The 16,971-nt window shown below is 37.3% G+C and overlaps 1 protein-coding gene across 1 annotated transcript in view; it reads right to left on the reverse strand.

The window, feature by feature from the left end:
* Window positions 1–5,752: 5,752 nt before the first annotated feature.
* The window catches only part of RNF217 (ring finger protein 217), a 64,165-nt gene continuing 52,946 nt past the window's right edge, over window positions 5,753–16,971 (reverse strand). The window contains exon 6 of the mRNA XM_039707128.1: window positions 5,753–15,228. Coding sequence (XP_039563062.1) covers window positions 15,155–15,228 — 74 coding nt within the window. The 3' untranslated portion in view covers window positions 5,753–15,154. The remainder of the gene's footprint in view (window positions 15,229–16,971) is intronic.

The following is a 16,971-nucleotide window of genomic DNA, read 5'->3' on the forward strand; positions in this document are numbered from 1 at the left end:
TATCTTCCAGGACCTTGTTCTTATCTTAAAGAAAGTAGACAATCATTATATAAAAAGGCAATTACTAAAGCAAAGAAATACATTTGCACATTGGAATGCAGATAATTCCGTGCCAAAGAATGCCATCGAGATAAGCAAATTAGCAAAAGAGTAATAATAAAAAAGCCCTAGAGGTGTACATGAGCAATAAAAGAGGCAGGTAAATTATTTTACTGCAGTTCTTTTGTTATGCAGCATGACAAACCAGCAAGGAATGAATAATGCTGTTGGTTTGCTGTTATTATCTACCCATAGATGAGAAGATATCACAGAATAACAGAATGGGTCAAATTGGAAGGGACCACAATCTGGTCCAACCTCTCTGCTCAAGTCAGGTCATCCTAGAGCACATGGCACAGGATTTTGTCCTGATGGTTCTTGAACATCTCTAGAGAGGGAGACTCCAAAACCTCTCTGGCCAACCTGTTCCAGTGCATGGCCACCTGCACAGTGAAGAAATTCTTCCTCATATTCAAGTGGAAGTTCCTATGAATCTGTTTTTGCCCGTTACCTCTTGTACCATTGCTTGGCACCAGCAAGAGTTTGGTTCCATTCTCTTGGCACACTCCCTTCAGATACTGACAGACATTGATGAGGTCCCCTCTTCTCGGTTGTCTCTTCTCGAGGCTGAACAGGCTGAGTTCCCTCAGCCTGTTCTTATAAGAGAGATGCTCCAGTCCCTTAATCCGCTTTGTAGCCCTCTGCTTAACCTGCTGCAGGATCTCCAGCTCCTCAGCTTGTGCTGATCGGGCTGGAACTGCACACAGCACTCCAGATGCAGCTTCATCAGGGCTGAATAGAGTGGGACAGTCATCTCCCCTCAACCTGCTGGGAATGCTCTGCTTAATGCACCCCAGGATAACACTGACCACAGCGGGACCACTGGGAACAGTGATGACTCATGGGCAGCTTATTGTCCACCAGGACATCCAGGTCCTTCTTTGCAGAGCTGCTTTCCCACCAGGTCAGCCCCCAGCCTATATTGGTGTCCAGGATTATTTTTCCCTAGGTGCAGGACCCTCCATTCACCATTGTTGAATTTCAGATGGTTAAATATAATATATATTTATATATAGAAATAATGTATATATATAGATATATAATTTTATATATGATTACATTATAGCATAAATTGTTACATATTACGTACATAAAAAGTGAGAGCAAAAGCTTTCATACCATACGCATACACATAATAAACTGAAACATGTACATGCATTTTTCTAAATTCTGTGTCTTAACATAGGAAATATTTGTTGTCTGAATTTACAGTAGGCAGAGAAACTCTGTGTTGAAGGATGTTGATAGGTCTCTGAAAAGATGATAGTTAAAAAAATTAGACTTAGTAACGTGTTACCTTTATGCACATTGACAGGACTGGGTCATGTAATGTCTTCCAGTAGCAGGACTGGGAGGTGCAGGGCTCTGTTATGACTTGGCTGGTCCTGTTATGACTTGGCTAGGAGAGCCAGCACCCTATACACCAAACCCAGAGCCCTGGGACCTGCTGAAGTTCCCTGGCGCACACCCCACACTTACCCCTCAAACATCCAGAGAGAAAGGCAGCTCAGGACAGGCTGCCACCAAAGCAACAACCACAGGTCCCATTCAGCCACTTTTTTCTGAGGAGAACTCACCTGCCAGACTGTCAGGTGAATGAACAGAGACAGCTTCTCCACTTATCCACCATCAGGCTGACAAGGGGTCCCCACAAAGGTTGATTTTTATGAAGTAAAATTCTGACAGCCATGTTTAGTCCTTGAATGCTCCTTTGTGGGAGAGGAAAAGTCATCCTTTGTCTATCTTGTCTCCTTTTACTGCTATGGGCGAGATACATTGCTACAATCATCTCTAAGGTTCAAAGCCATAAAAGAGCTAACTCAAGATTACAATACATAAATAAATGATAGCTAAATGGAGGCTCAATGTTGCCTGAAATCTAAGTATTCTGTTTGTTAAAAATAGCATCAAAAGCGGAGTAGTGACATAGAGGGCTTTTTGTAAAGGAATTTGAGAAAAAGGCAAAACCAGAGGTCTGAAACACTGAAGGTGTTATTGGAAAGCTCTGTTGAATTAAAATTTGTTTGATTTGGCAAAGGTTTAAGCCATTTATTATTAGCTCTGACTTGTCCATCACCTCATAAAAGTCAAATGAAATTAAAATTAAACCATGCATTTGAAAGTATTTTTAAATAAATAATAAACATATGATCAAATCAAAGGTAAAAATTTACATGGTTTGAAAATAAAAAAGTTAAAATCAAGAAGCAGGGAGAGCTGTGGAGAGATGCCAGGAGCAGGCTGGGGCAGAGCGACACAGATGCTACACCATACTGCTGCTGCAGACACGTGTCCTTCCCACCACTCCTCCCAGACTCCATTTTCTGCTCTGTGAAGTGTTCTGGGGTGATGTACCAATGGCTGAAGCCTGCCATTTCTGTTATTTGACAAGGTATGAGTCAAAAGAAGAGAATCTACGAGGCAGTTCTTAGGCAGGAAAGGGCTGGACAGTCAGGGACATGAACTGGCCACGCTCCTGCCCCAGGGGATGAAGGCAGCAAAGGGCACCAGGCCCAGGCACTGGAATGATGCTTTATCCATAAGACTCTGCTGTAAGGAGCATGACTTGGCAAGCTGTGCATCATGGGGATCATCAAAACCCTCTCTCAGCTGGCTTCAGCCTCAGGGAAGGGTGATCCCCCATCAGCCAGAAGGTGCATACAGATTCCTTCACAAAAAACAAAGAACCACCCCAGCCCCATAGTCCCCTCATCCCCCCAAAAAACCCCAAGGGAAAAAAAAAACCCAAACCAAAACCAAAGACCCAAAACAGGCTCACAGGTAACACTTTAGATGCATCATGAACATGCTAAACAAAAAATAAAAAAAATCAAAATAAGAAGTGTACAATTATCAGACAGGGGAATATCTACAGAGTCCTGTTTAATCACACAGTGCTGTTTTTCCGTCGTTGTGATTTTATTTTGATTTGCTGCACTTTTTCTCTTACCTACTTCAAGTTTTGAGAGACTGTCCAACAGTTCTTTTAGCATAAAGTACTTTTGTTCTTTATGCTAAAGAAAAGAAAAAACATAATTTAGAAAATAAAATGGGATTTATGAAATAAAAGACAGACAAAAGTGAGTAAGGGACAGCTAAAATGGCATGTTATTTAGAAAGAAATATTTCTAGAGAAGTAGTGCTATTTATTTATGTCCAAATTGGTCAAGGAGTCAAGGTCTGGGTCAGCATAGAACACAGACTGGGATGCATACAACAGTCCTAGGGGATCACAAAAACAAATCTTAGCTTCAGATTATGTCAGTATTCCAGTAAGGGAAGTATTAAGGAAGAGGAAAACAGCCTGGGAAATGAGATGATTGTGAAAACATCCCAGAGAGAGTAAGAGGACAAGCTAGGTGGAAATTAGGTTGAGGCAAGAACATTCTTCAGAACAGGTGGAAAAAAATTAGCTGATGGTGAGAACAGTACTTAAAGGGCACACATTTGCACCACTTCACAACTTTGCAAACCCCTATGTTACCCATCAGCATCTCATCCATGGTAAGACTGTTTTCTATGGTCAAGTAAGATGGAACAGGCCATATCCCTCCCACTGGATCACTGCTGGGATCCACTATGACATTATCCCTACCTAGGGAATTCCAATAAAAAGAAAATTACCTAAAAATACTGGGACACAGCCCAATAGTCTCCCTGACAGTAAACAGAACAAGGGATCTGGGGGAGAATGCAAAATACTGCAAACAAATACTACCATCTACTACTGTTCAGGCTTCTAAAGATTTTTGACTCAAAAGACTTTCTGAGTCAAACTGGGTATTCCATACATTAAGTGACTTGCCACCACTTTCTCTCCTGTAATTGCTCCAGTTTTCCTGTAAACGCTCTCAGCATTTACAATATCCTTTAGCAGGAGACTTCACCAGTCTTTCATTGTTTCATTAAAATTCACCCTTCTTTTTTGTTACAGATCCCATCTGATGACTATTTTCTTTTCTGCATCACCTAGAGACCTTTGGTACAAGCACAATAACCAATATCCATTGGTCATATAATTTCATGCAAAGAACCTACCTACCTCTATTTTGTTGTTGTCCAAACTCCATTTATTTGATTACTCTAACTCTCATGTCTACACTCCCAGGTAACTCAAGAATTTTTATTGCTTACCTTTTTCTCTACGTAATTTGCAAATATGTTCAAGAGCAAAACCAAACACAAATCTCTGCAGAATTCAAGCAGCATCCTCCCTTCATGGCAATAGCGGTTTACTACAATCAATTTCTATGTTCTAACCATAGTACACCCACCTTGTCCATGCGAGATCCTCCTTCTCAGCTCACGTCTAGGTTTAATTTGAGACTACTGCAAGGAATTATGGAAGTTGCTGACCTGCCAATAAACTTTGTGGTTGATAAGACAGGACTCCTTCATAAAACTGTATTGAACTTTTAGAAGCATAACAGGTTTACGTGGCTGCTAATTCTAATTCAGTATTTCACATACCCCACAGTGATTCATTTCACTGCTCAAGCCAAACTATTAAGCAAATCATGAAAACCCTCAAAAGCACACATCAATCAGCTGAAGGGGAGCATCTAAAGATTAAAACTATTAAAACTCTGTATCTGTAACCTCTGTGGAACACATTAGTCCTATTTACTTGGGGAAATACCATGCTTATAATCAAAGTCTGCTGTCTGTCTTTTGACAAACAGTTTAAGAATGCAAGTGAGAAGTTAGTTTAACTTCAGTTTCAGCTCTAGGGCTATCAGTTTCTTTGGTCTGCAGACTGTCCTTCCATTGCTGCACACTGCAGAATTCCTGCAGATAAGGAACCTCTGCTATGATGTCCTTGACATTTTGTTGCAAATCTTGACTTTTTTGGAGGGGCCTGGGAAGAGGGCTGAAAGGTTTTTTTTCTCCACCAGAGGGACAAAGCATAGGCCTCAAGATTTTTGCTGTGTATTTCTCAGCAGGGAATTGGTTTTCAGCTTTATTTCCTACAGAAACAAAGTGTAGGTAATGGCAATACCTTGTATGCCTGTTCACGAATGTGCAAAAATCCCCAATACATCAGAAAACACATTCCATCAATATTGACAGCTCACCTAGTGAGGAAACTGAACACAGTTCCTTTCCAGAGAAAAGAGGCAACTGCTTCAGGTAATGGGTAACCAATTTCAAGTTTACAGCTACAGACTGCTTTCTCTGAAACCCTTTGAAAGTGGTAAATCTTTACGAAGTACTCATAAAAAGGGAATGGGAAAATTAGATTCCAGCAATTTTCTCCTCATTTTGTGTTGGGTTATTTTAAGCTAACATTTTAACATTTCATGAGAAGGTAAAATTCTGTGTTGCACATTAGGATGCTTTTAGAAGTGAAAGCAGTAGCCAGAGATGACACCACATGGCAGAGAGTATTTTATATTAAAATATTCACCACAGTAAACTGGCTTTTTACCTCTGCTTTCATTTTCATTGTTACAGCAGCTAAAGAGTGAAGTGAATTTAATACAGGGTTTGAGAACACAAAGATTCTGAAGTTTAAATTATTTAGTGTGATTTTTAAAAAAAGATTACATAAATATCATGAAAAGGATTACAAATTTAAGCAAGACTCCTTGGAGATTGTCAACTATCCTTCACGCATAGAATTGCTTAAAGAAAGAGTTAAACATTCAGGCAATTTAATTTTTCTTTTTCAAAACTTTATTAGGTAGACATTACTAGAGGACATTGTAAAACCCCTTGTGTGCAAGTGAACGAACTCTACAATGTATGTCTCCCCACAATTAACCAAATCCACTGCCCCCCACCCCCATTTCTGAATATTGATTCTAAGATGGGTGGAGTGCATTCAAATGTGACTTTACATTCTTCCATTTCATCATGGGGAAGCACTTTTTCAGTCTGTTGCTAACAGGGGCTTGGGATGTCAGTATAAGTGAAAGGAATGCCTTTAAAGGAAACAAAGTACCGTAAGTTTTGTCTTACGAAATTCAGTCTCATATGAACACCAGATTCATCGCAGAGTCTTTTAAAAATTAAACTGCCTACAGTGATTGTATTTAGCAAAGTGAAGCAATACAGAGACATATCTACTACTGAATACTAGTGAGGTAACATTTTGAAAATAAAACTGTTAAAAAATTCACTTACTTTCGAAAGGTCCTGTCCAGCAGGACAAACATTGGCAGAATACCTTCCCTTGTATCCATGCATGTACATGTGCATTTACAACCTGTGTCTACTATAGCTTTTTAAAGAACAAGATTTTAGTTATACATTCATCAGGACAAGTTTAAAGATCAGACATTACTATGGTAGATTCAACAGAAGACTTCAATGAACCATCTTTCTAGACCTCCTAAATGAAAAGGCACTCTGAAGAGGGTAGCAAGAAATAATTCTTACAAAACATTGACATGAACTAAAGCAGCCACATAGGTAGCACACTCAACAGTGATTATTGGTATACATTTAAAATACCAACTTGAAGATGAATTATTTGTAAAATATTGCCCAAGACTACTGAATATTTTATCAAGTTATTACAGCATGAAGACCACTGTTGCAATACTAGGCAACAGAAAATACAATTGTAGCTAAATGCAAGACAAAGATAATGGGAAAATCTTATCAGCATTTTGGTTGCGTGAATGCTGGTTCTAGGAGAGAAAAACATTCATTTAAGAAAATAACTAGTAAAAATAAACAGTAACTCATAAGGTTGATGGAGTATTTTGACATATGGCATCTTCTATTTAATGGATTATATAGAAGGATCAAATTTTAAAATTTTGAGATAATGCTGAAATAGAAGTCATTAAGATATGTAATAATTCACTTATAATTTGATCGCAGTATGGCTCTAAATCAAAATCCCTATCACCAAAACCTTTAGATATGCAAGCTGAATCCTGACTAAACAGTCACAGTAGTGTTCACAGTATGTGAAAGCTATATTACCAATTAGTAACTCCAGGGCGGAAAAAAAGCCCCTCCTACAGTTCTGAAAAACTCAAGAGTTTCAAGAAAATAAGAGGTTCAAAGGGATATTAATCTTAATTTCTCCTGCTTTCCTTTACAAATTCTCAGTGGAGGAAATGGAACATATTAAAACCATCTTGTGATCATGAATCTATAAAAAATAAGACCTTCTAAGCATAATTTTTCTTCTAACCCCCCATTAACTCAATTTCCTCCTGATAATTACCTTTTATACTTTTTTTTTATTTGACAGGTAATTGCTCCCATAAATTCATGAAATTCAAGGTAGTTTTAGAAAAGTAGCTTATTCCTAACTTCAATAATAGATGGACAACAGTGGCATAAATACTAGAAAGAACAAACAGATCCTTTAGTAAGTTTAGAACCTAAAGGGTAAAATTCCAATGTCTTCTGGAAAATGAAGTAAGAAGAAATAAACCCCACAACACCCATTTCGAAGCTATCAGAAGATGGCAAAGTGAGTAATACTTTTCCAAATCACACCTCCCACCCTGCAGTGAAGGGCTGGGCAGAGATCCCAGAGCTGCGCCACCATCTTGATTGCTGGTTTTGTCCACCATGATACCCACCCCAGAGGAGTTACCAATTTATATTAACAGGATATGTTAGCTCCAGCTGGATAACACTGAAATGCTCTCAACCTGCTTTAAGCCCCAGCCTAGTTGCAGTGCACCTCCATCTGCCATATTCCTTGCTGCTTCCACCTCCAACAATCAGTGTGAACAAGGCACTAGTGAGCCCCTGAGCTGGCAGGTGCAGCCACAACAGGCTGTGCTCAATTCTCCTCTCCAACAGGCTGCATTTCTTCAGTGGTGGAAAACTCACGGCTTCACATGTTGGAGGAGCCAGACTTACTCTAACAACTTAAGATGCATTTCTGCAGAAGTCTGAAGGAAGATGGGAGTCAGGGGAAGGGATGGAGGCAAAGAGCAAGTTAAAAAAGCCACAGGAATGAGATCATCAGAATTAAAATAAGCATGCCACATTACTTTTATGATAGGCTAACTTCTTCCCTAATTTAACATATGTCAACTTTCTCAACAAACCAAAACTCATTACTTTGGCTTAGTGTAACTGTAGGAGTCCACAGAACAGGAATTCCCACATTGCTCTGTTCAGGGGTATGAACACCTTTCATTTGTTTCACGCAATAAGGCACTTACACATTTTAAATCCCTCATTATACAAAACACTAAATACTGGAATTCAAGTGTTGCTTTAATGGGCATTGTCTTCTTCCAGTTTTTACAAGTTCTTAGTCATCCCATAAATATACTACAAAAAGTTCCCATCACTGATGCATCTAGCTTGTATGCTGCCCAAATGCAGAACTAGAAATTGCTTTCTTAATGAATCCACAGTGTTTGGCCAGCACCCTAGTTGTGCCAGAAGCCTGTACACTAAAAAGGGTGTGATCTATTATCTCACAACCCTCACCTCTTGCCATTCAAATTAAGCCTATTTTAAAGGGAACCCTTCACCCTAAAATACACAAAACAAGAGATGGGGGCAAGGGAAGACTTCTCATTGAACTGTCATGGAATTAAATTCAGCTTGTACTCCTCAGAGATAATTTTTTCTTTTTTTCCAACACTATTCTCATCTCTACCATAGTGACAAGAATTAACAAATGCCCAAAAATGTTATCTTGTACTCAGATGGTTAGTTATGTAACAAAGATAACTGTGCTGTTTAAGTAAATTTTTAAAAATTCAAAATTAAAAGCCCTGAAGAAAAACAGATTTCAGCATTTTGCTTTTAAGTAATGTAAATAAAACAAAATTAATATTTTGCTTATATCTCAGCAAAGCATTAACAAAGCAACTTCTTATGAGATCACATTTTACAGGTCCAATTTGATCATCAACCATTTTCATGAGTTAGTTTCAAATGATGAAATTTAGAACGAGAAGGAGCGCATACAAACAAAGTGTATAAGAATGGAAACATGGTAAACAATTTATTGTTAGACGGTAAACAGTGAAATGTAAATCTATCCCTGTCCTTGTAATTTCTGGACACAAAACAGCAGGATGCAAATTGATATGAAAAACTCTTAAGAGTGCATTTTTAATGCAAAAACATAGTCCATGACTAAAGACTGAATCTATCTGCTCACCCAGAGCTTGCATAAGGCATGAAGATGTTTTCTGACTGCATCATAGTTTTACAGGATGGGTTTAAAACACCTGAACAGCTTCTCTGAATTCTGTAAATAATTTCCTTCTAAAAATGAGGTAAATGTGGCATTGTGTTAGTAACATCATGCTCTGCGACAGTAAATTAAAAATTTCAAAAATACTGTTTCAGTCTGACAAATTTTCAACAAGGTGAACACTGAATGGGGTTAGCGTGCAATTGCGTTTAAGATATGTGCAAAATTCACATTAATGCTAAAAAATATTTTTACACAATAGGCTTCTCTTCTGACTTTAATCTATCCAAACACTTCAGATAATTTTTCATGTTTTGATAAGCCAAATAAGCACCAAAAAAGGTTTCATTTTGCCCAATATCCATATTTTCATAAAGAAATCACTATTATACCTATTGTGTTATACAGATAGATTTATAAATTAACAGCTGGAATTATGTTTCAAAATATATGTATTTATTTTTTGCTATGGAGTAATTAAAGCTTATTACACATTTTTAACTTTGAAATCAGAGCATGCACTCTAAGATCAGTTTTCATTTCCCTACTTTATGGCATTTCACTATTAGGCCAAGAGAAGAGAAGTGTCAGTGATTAATTGCCTAATATGTGCAGTCTGTTCCTTACTGCAGAGAGAACATATGGTTCCTGAACTCTTATGCACAGGAAGGTAAGGAAGAATCAGTGAGGAAGTTTCAGTCTGCAAGCAACTGCATTTGTTAGTTTTATTACAAAAATGTTTTGGAGTGTTAAGTACTCAAGCTGTAACAATGACAACACTGTCTTTTAATTGAACCAAGGCTCAGCTGTTTTCATGTAACAGTAGCAAGATAAACTACCAAATACATCAGCAACATAACTTTTTAGATGTTGTGCACCCTCGAGTTTGTGTGTTAAGTCCTAAAAATACTGAACAGCTGCAATTCCATTTCTTACAGTGTGCTACTATTTGTTACATTAAAGAAAGTGAATTTGAAGAAATTTATTTAATGTTGTCTTTGGGTGTTGTTTCTAATTTTATTAGTGACTCAAATCATTAAGGTTTCTTTATTATATTAAAAGCTAGTGAACCCTCTCCTGACAATCTGCTCTAATGAGAATATTGTTGGGAAATTCTTCCCAACTCCTTCCCTTTCCTGTGCTTACTAAACACAATGAATTGTTCTGCAATGAGAGGAGTGGCTCCATAGTAGTTCGCACTTCTTAAGAAGTGAAACAGGTTTTCCATGGCTATCAATATACTTTCAGATGTTTTTATAAAAGTATTTGTGACTAAATTCCACACTGTCATAAAAATAGTTTTCTCTGGTTTAATGGGGCTGTGACTGATGTCAGGAATGAAGCTAACTCACTGCAACTATAAGGCTTAAAAGAAAGTAAGAAATTACCTAATAGTTTCCTCATGTAGGATTCTTTCCATCAGCAGAGATCTAATATAGATTATAACAGTAACAGCAATCTGTGGTTCTTATCCACAACTTGAACCTGCACAATTAGCATACCAAAAATTATGATGTTACGTTTGTTTGCTCAAGAAACAAAATAACACAACTGAATAAAAAAAAAAAAAAACAAAACAAAAAACAATCCAAACAACTAACGAACCAACCAAGAATTTGTATGGCAATCTATTTGGCCACTAAATATTAACCAGTTTCTCAAATCTAACTGGCGTAAGAAACCATTCCATCACTAGTGAATTTGTATCCTCTGGGAGAATTACTGCCCCACCTACACACCATTTAACATCACACAAACTTTGGACAGTCTTTGGAAGAGCAAAAATCCTCATGGCTAAAATGAATACCTGACAGTGATCCAAAATGCTTTCTAGTTAAAATTGGCAGTAGTCCCTGCAAATTAATATTTTTAATAAAGTAAAATTTTTATAATTAATAAATAGGTGTAAATTACAAAAAACTCTTAACACACCAGGAAGAGTTACTAAGTCAGCATTAGGAGCATCAAAACCAAACACAAAATCTTCTGTTACACATTTGCACTGCCTTAAAGGAAGATAATAGATCACTCAAAGTGCACTGTACTTTAATGACACTGAACAGGTAGGAATATGCTGTTTATTATAGAGGTGGTGAGAACTAAAGACTCACTGACTTTTTTGTACAGAACTAAGCCTGATGGGTCAGCTCAGCACAAAGCTACTTGGAAGTGTTTTTCTGCTTCTTGCTTGTATTCCCACTCAAGCTTTTTACTCTCACTGGCTAATAGACTTACATAAGGAAAAGCACAATTACTTGCTAGTCACAAGCTCCTGGATAAGCTGTACATATACCTAAATTGTGCTTTCAGATGCCACAGGACAGAAAATGATCCTGCTGCAGATATGGCTGAGTAGCCCTGGGACTTGACCCCACTAATGAAATACAACTAAATTCACATAGTGGAGAAAGGGAGAGCAGCTCCTGGCAGGTAATGTGTCCAGCCAGCCCTCCCAGCAGGAGCAGGATGGGGAACACAGCCATGGCACAGGATGGGGAGAGCCCCAGCTCTGACTGCATGCCTGCACGCAGGACTGAGCACACAGGCAAATCCAGCCCCAGCAAGCTTGGAACAGAAGGCTAGTGTAGAACAGTTTAAGCATTTCCTAGTCTGAACACAGGCACTGATGAGCAACATCCTTGCAACAAAGATAAATAATCTTAAATATCAACTGCCGTGAAAGCAAATACAATGACCATGATGATCAGCATACAGTAGTGTGGAATCTGCCTTAGCAGGTTAATATAGCTGCCTGATGAAGTTTTCTGCTAATAAACAGGGAGTAGAACAGCCCAATGGTTCCTTTAGCTACAAAAATCACAATACATTTACATAATTTTCCTTATAAAGTTCATTCAGTTTCTTTCAAAAGAATAAATTAATGTTTTTAAAACAAATGACATGGCTTTGATGCATGTAATGTTTGCTGTGATGAGTTGCTTAAAAGCTAATGTTTAACCAAATGAAGCTTTGTACTGAGTTACTTCTCAAGCTTTAGTAGGTTATATTACATAATATTGATAAAACTTGTATTTAAGTACTTTTCAAGTGGGAGTATTTTCATACAGATGGAAAAAGACTTCCATATCCTTATTCTGCCTGGTTCTTGAACATTTATCCTGTTCTACAGAACAAATTATTTTAATTCCTTGCAATTGCAAAATTATTAATTGCAAAAATTATTGTAATTCCTTTTTTTTCTCTGCAGAAAAAGCAAATCAGACTCACTCATCTTTACAAGGTCAAAGATGTCTCTTTCTGCTCTGTATAGAAAATGAAGAACCATTTCCCTTTGATTTAATCTGTCCTGAAAATCAAAATGGCCTAGATGAAATGATAATGTAGGAGCTGAGTTGTATGTTCCTTTTCTCCGTCCACAAGGACATACTTTCTGAATAGAAGTAAGTGCAGATCTATTATCTTCCCTTTTATGTTCTTTATTCTAGCATCTTAGTTTCAGATCTTACTGAACTCTAGTTAAAAACTGAAAAAGGCAAACATGGCAGAGTGAAAACAGCTACAAAGACTATAAGAATATCTCTCACATTTATACAGAACCAGGAAAAGAAAGGAAATTAATCCACTGCGTAGTTAAGTACAGATAATCTCAAGTACTAAAATATTCTCAAGTGGAATAGTTTGACACCAAGTTATAGACTGCATTGCAAACCCAAATCTATCTATAGATATCTTTCTCTCTGAGGTCTGAAGGTTTTTCTAAATAATACAAAAATATCTTCATTATTTGACATTTAAAGAGAGGAATAAAAATCCCTGAGTAAGCCAAAGACAACTGATATGTATAGCCTCAGAAAACACACTCAAAACCAAGACCAATTTTAAGGCAGGTTCAAATTTCAGACAGAACACAAATAGAAAACTGATGTGTCTCAGAAGAAAGTAAGTCTAAATAACAGGTGAATTTGCATTGACAATAGGCATTGAATTTTATTCATAAATACCACTGCCTCCCTTCTTAAATTTCAAATCATTGAAAGGTACTATATCTACTATTAGGATAACAGGGTAAACTTGCCCTTAAATTCAAATGGAAATTATTAAATAGTTATTGACTACTATGGTGTGCTTGAAGAAAAAGAATGCAAGAAAACAAAACCAGAAGCTGATAGAAAACAAGCATACTATTCAACTATGGTAAACTGATATTTGTGTTTCCAGGTAAACAAAAGTTATCAGCTTCTTCCACTGAGGCTTCGAAGTCAAAGTATCTTGTAACAGTATTATGTTGGCGGGGCAGAACACTATTAAAAATTACAACTGGATTCAGATTTAACAAAAATTTTCAAAGGAAGTGGTAGAAAGTACATCCTCTTAAATGATACGTTTTTTGCAAGCCTAAATTTTGAAGTCAGTAGACTCTTAAGAACATTTCCCCTCTTCCTGCTTCCCCTTTCCCCATATATACACAAACCTATATATATATAAATATATGTGTATCTTCAAACACACAAACTGAAAAGAAGTACCTTCACAGTACAAATCTAATCTTTTCTTTATGATTAGCTTGTATTTCTACAGTATGAAGTAGATATTTTTTTAATTCAGCTCCTTTCTTTATTGTTTCAGTGTTCTGTCTAAACAACTTTATTCTAGTTTTTTAAGTTATATTTGTATGATAGGTTTGGATTAAAATTAAAAGCGTAAAAATTCTCAGTAATTGACTCCTTATGCTGAATTACATTGCTTGTGTTGTGATGCACTGAGAAAGAGGCTTGGTAGCAAACAGTTGAACTTAAGGAAAAAAGAGCAAAGATAGCTATTCTCTTCAGAACTGTCATGCGTCAGGAAGAGAAACACTGGAAGCAGAAAATAAGAATGAAGTGGTCTCCTAAGAATTTATGATCACTTCCTTTACCCTGGATTCACAGATTTTCCTTGTAAGACATCAGTGGATATTCCAAGACTCATGTAGTAGTAGTCTACTCAAGGGAACAAACAAACAAAATGTGCTATTTAGGCTATAAAATTTCATCAAGTCAATCCTCACACAGGTAGTGTGTAACATGTATCATATTTCAGGTCAGAATAAAAAGAGCAGGTTTCCAGCTTCCCTGAACACACATTTCAGGGATATCTTGGGACAGATTAGGCCACTGACACATCTTGTTATCTAAACCCTTCAGATTTTTTCTGCACTGTGAGAATTTAAAAATGAAGTCCTGTTGTAAGAAATCTTGTCACACCCTCTGCCATTAATATTAATAGACTGTCATAAATAAATTATTGAAGTGAAACCGATCACCATATTCTTAAGTATCATGGCGCTTCAGTACTAAGGGTATTTCCCTCTGAGGCACTGCAGTTTGGCGGTGGCAATGTGCACTCCACTAGCAGGAGGACTCAGAAGATAACCAGCTGTCGTGCTCTGGCATGTGATGGGGTTTCGGTATGCTGAACAGAATGCTGTGTGATGGAAGTTATTTACAGAAGTAGTTTTTAATACCAAAGGTAGTATGCTCAGTATACAGTAAGAGTCCAAACACTTCTAAGCATTTCCACCTTAAAGGCCGACACTGAAGTTAAATGAGCACATGTTAGCAGTTAAATGCTTTCTTCACAGGCCAAATCGGTAGTAGAGTTGTGGCTACAATACAGACTTGGATTGTCTGGTTCAGAAACTTAGACTCAAAAAAAACCCTCCAAAGTAATAACTAAAAAAAACAAAACCAAAGACATTTAAAAAGCAGCAGTCAGGGGACCCATCTTGTTGAGAGTGCTCCAGAGCAAAGAGGCTTTCTGGTCTGCAGTAGTGTTTTCAGCTGAGGGAAGATGGCAGGAGAGCCCCCATCCTTCTTCCAGGGCGGTGGCTTTGATGCTGTAACCAGCACTGTATTGCTCTGTTGCACAAAACACGGATAGCCCTTGCAGGACCAGCTCAGTTCAGGCGAGTAATGTCCGTCCTCACCAGGGCATACCTGTCCGTGACCTTTTCCTCTGCTTTTTACAAAGGCAATAGATAGGAAACACAAATAAACCTGCCAAAAGAAGGAAACATGAAAAAAACACATCATTAAATGCTATCTTTTGTGCATTCTAAAGAACTGTTATGTTCTTTAGACATATAAACCTGCCAAAAGAAGGAAACATGAAAAAAACACATCATTAAATGCAATCTTTTGTGCATGTGTTATGTTCTTTAGATAAATATATTCAGATGGAGCTTTTCATGACTCAGGAGAATTTAGACCAGGCATTTGGACAAGTAGAAAAAAATACCAGCCTGCAACAACCAGTGTCTTTGCTAATGAGCTAAGCTACACTTACTCTTTTCTGTTACAACAAATTCCTGCTAACCCCACAATCACCTCTGACAAATTAATTTCTGAATCATGCTGTTTGTATATGGTACAAACAAAACTTTTAAAAGCAGTCTGGAAATTCTTAGATCTAAATTCAAAGCTGATGTAACTAAGCTACTTTTCAATTAGATTCACATGCAATAGAGACAGCATGTTATAGTTTTACTTTTTATTTATTTTTACAAGCATCCTCTTCTACTGTTAAGTAATACCAAATGTTTATCTTTAATAATATAAAGTGTTTTCCTTGCCTGGACAAGGACCTATTTATTCTTAAGTCATTTGAGAGAAAGAAAGCTGTAAAGACAAAAATAAATAAATAGATCACAATCATTCCAATGAAAAACAATTTGTCAAATAGTCTGTACTCTTTCAAATCCAAATGAGAAGCATCTTCCTCTTTCTCTCGCTACCAGCTGACTGAAATGGCCGAAGATTTTCTTTTCAAACACCACTACAGTAACAACACAGAACAAAAGACTACTACAATCACAGGGTTGTTACTTTGCTCAATAGCCTTGTAAATGGTGAAGTATGGTTTTCAGCTATGTAACTGAAATAGTGGTTGGCAGCAAATATTGCTCTAATTACCTCAAAACCAAAGCTTTTCTATAATTAATCAATGTTTTTAGAACTGCTCATACTGCTGGCCTTGATCATATCTTATCCAGCCAAGCCTAGGATGAGACTTCAATGGCATTCCGATTATTACTGCAAAACCCTCTTGATTTTTAGTATATAAAAAAGTGGGCTTTTTTCCCCGACCATAGATTATACCAGACTGCAGACCAAAATAAGATTTACTGGCACTAAGAAGCCTTTATTGTTTAAAATTTTGGCATAAAAATGCTTTTGAATAGAATAAATATTTAAGATAAGCACTGCTCACTCTCTTCAATGAAGACGGTTGATCTAAATACAGAAACTACAGCAATATTCCTTATTTGGCCCGATGTAGTCTAGAAAAGTTGTAATAGTATTTCGGTCATAGGTTGACTGGTTACTTCCAAACTTTTTAATATAGCTATCCTGGTGTATTTTGGCTTTATTATATCAAAATAAAGGAGCCACACCCCAATATACCTCAGGGCTAGGCATGCACTGCAAATTCTCAGTGGAATAAGCAGTTTGATGACAAGCTGTGAAGCAGCATGATGCCTCAATGGCATATTGCTGCCAACATAAAGAGTGGATATGCACTCACGTGAGCAAAACTATACCTTGCTGTCACAGCTAATCTCCTTTCTGTGGGAAAATCCAGCTAAGCCAAGTAAAAAGCATCTTTGCTGAAACATCTGTCCACGTTAATGCAGCCACAGTAACAGAGCTTTGATACTGTAATCAAGTGAGTTCAGAGTACCAGTTTTTATGATGGAATACAATTTGGCAGCCTTCGCACTAGATCATGTTTTGAGACTG

The sequence above is a fragment of the Passer montanus genome, unplaced genomic scaffold, assembly GCF_014805655.1.
Source record: "Passer montanus isolate IOZ18808 unplaced genomic scaffold, ASM1480565v1 scaffold2, whole genome shotgun sequence".
NCBI lineage: Eukaryota > Metazoa > Chordata > Aves > Passeriformes > Passeridae > Passer > Passer montanus.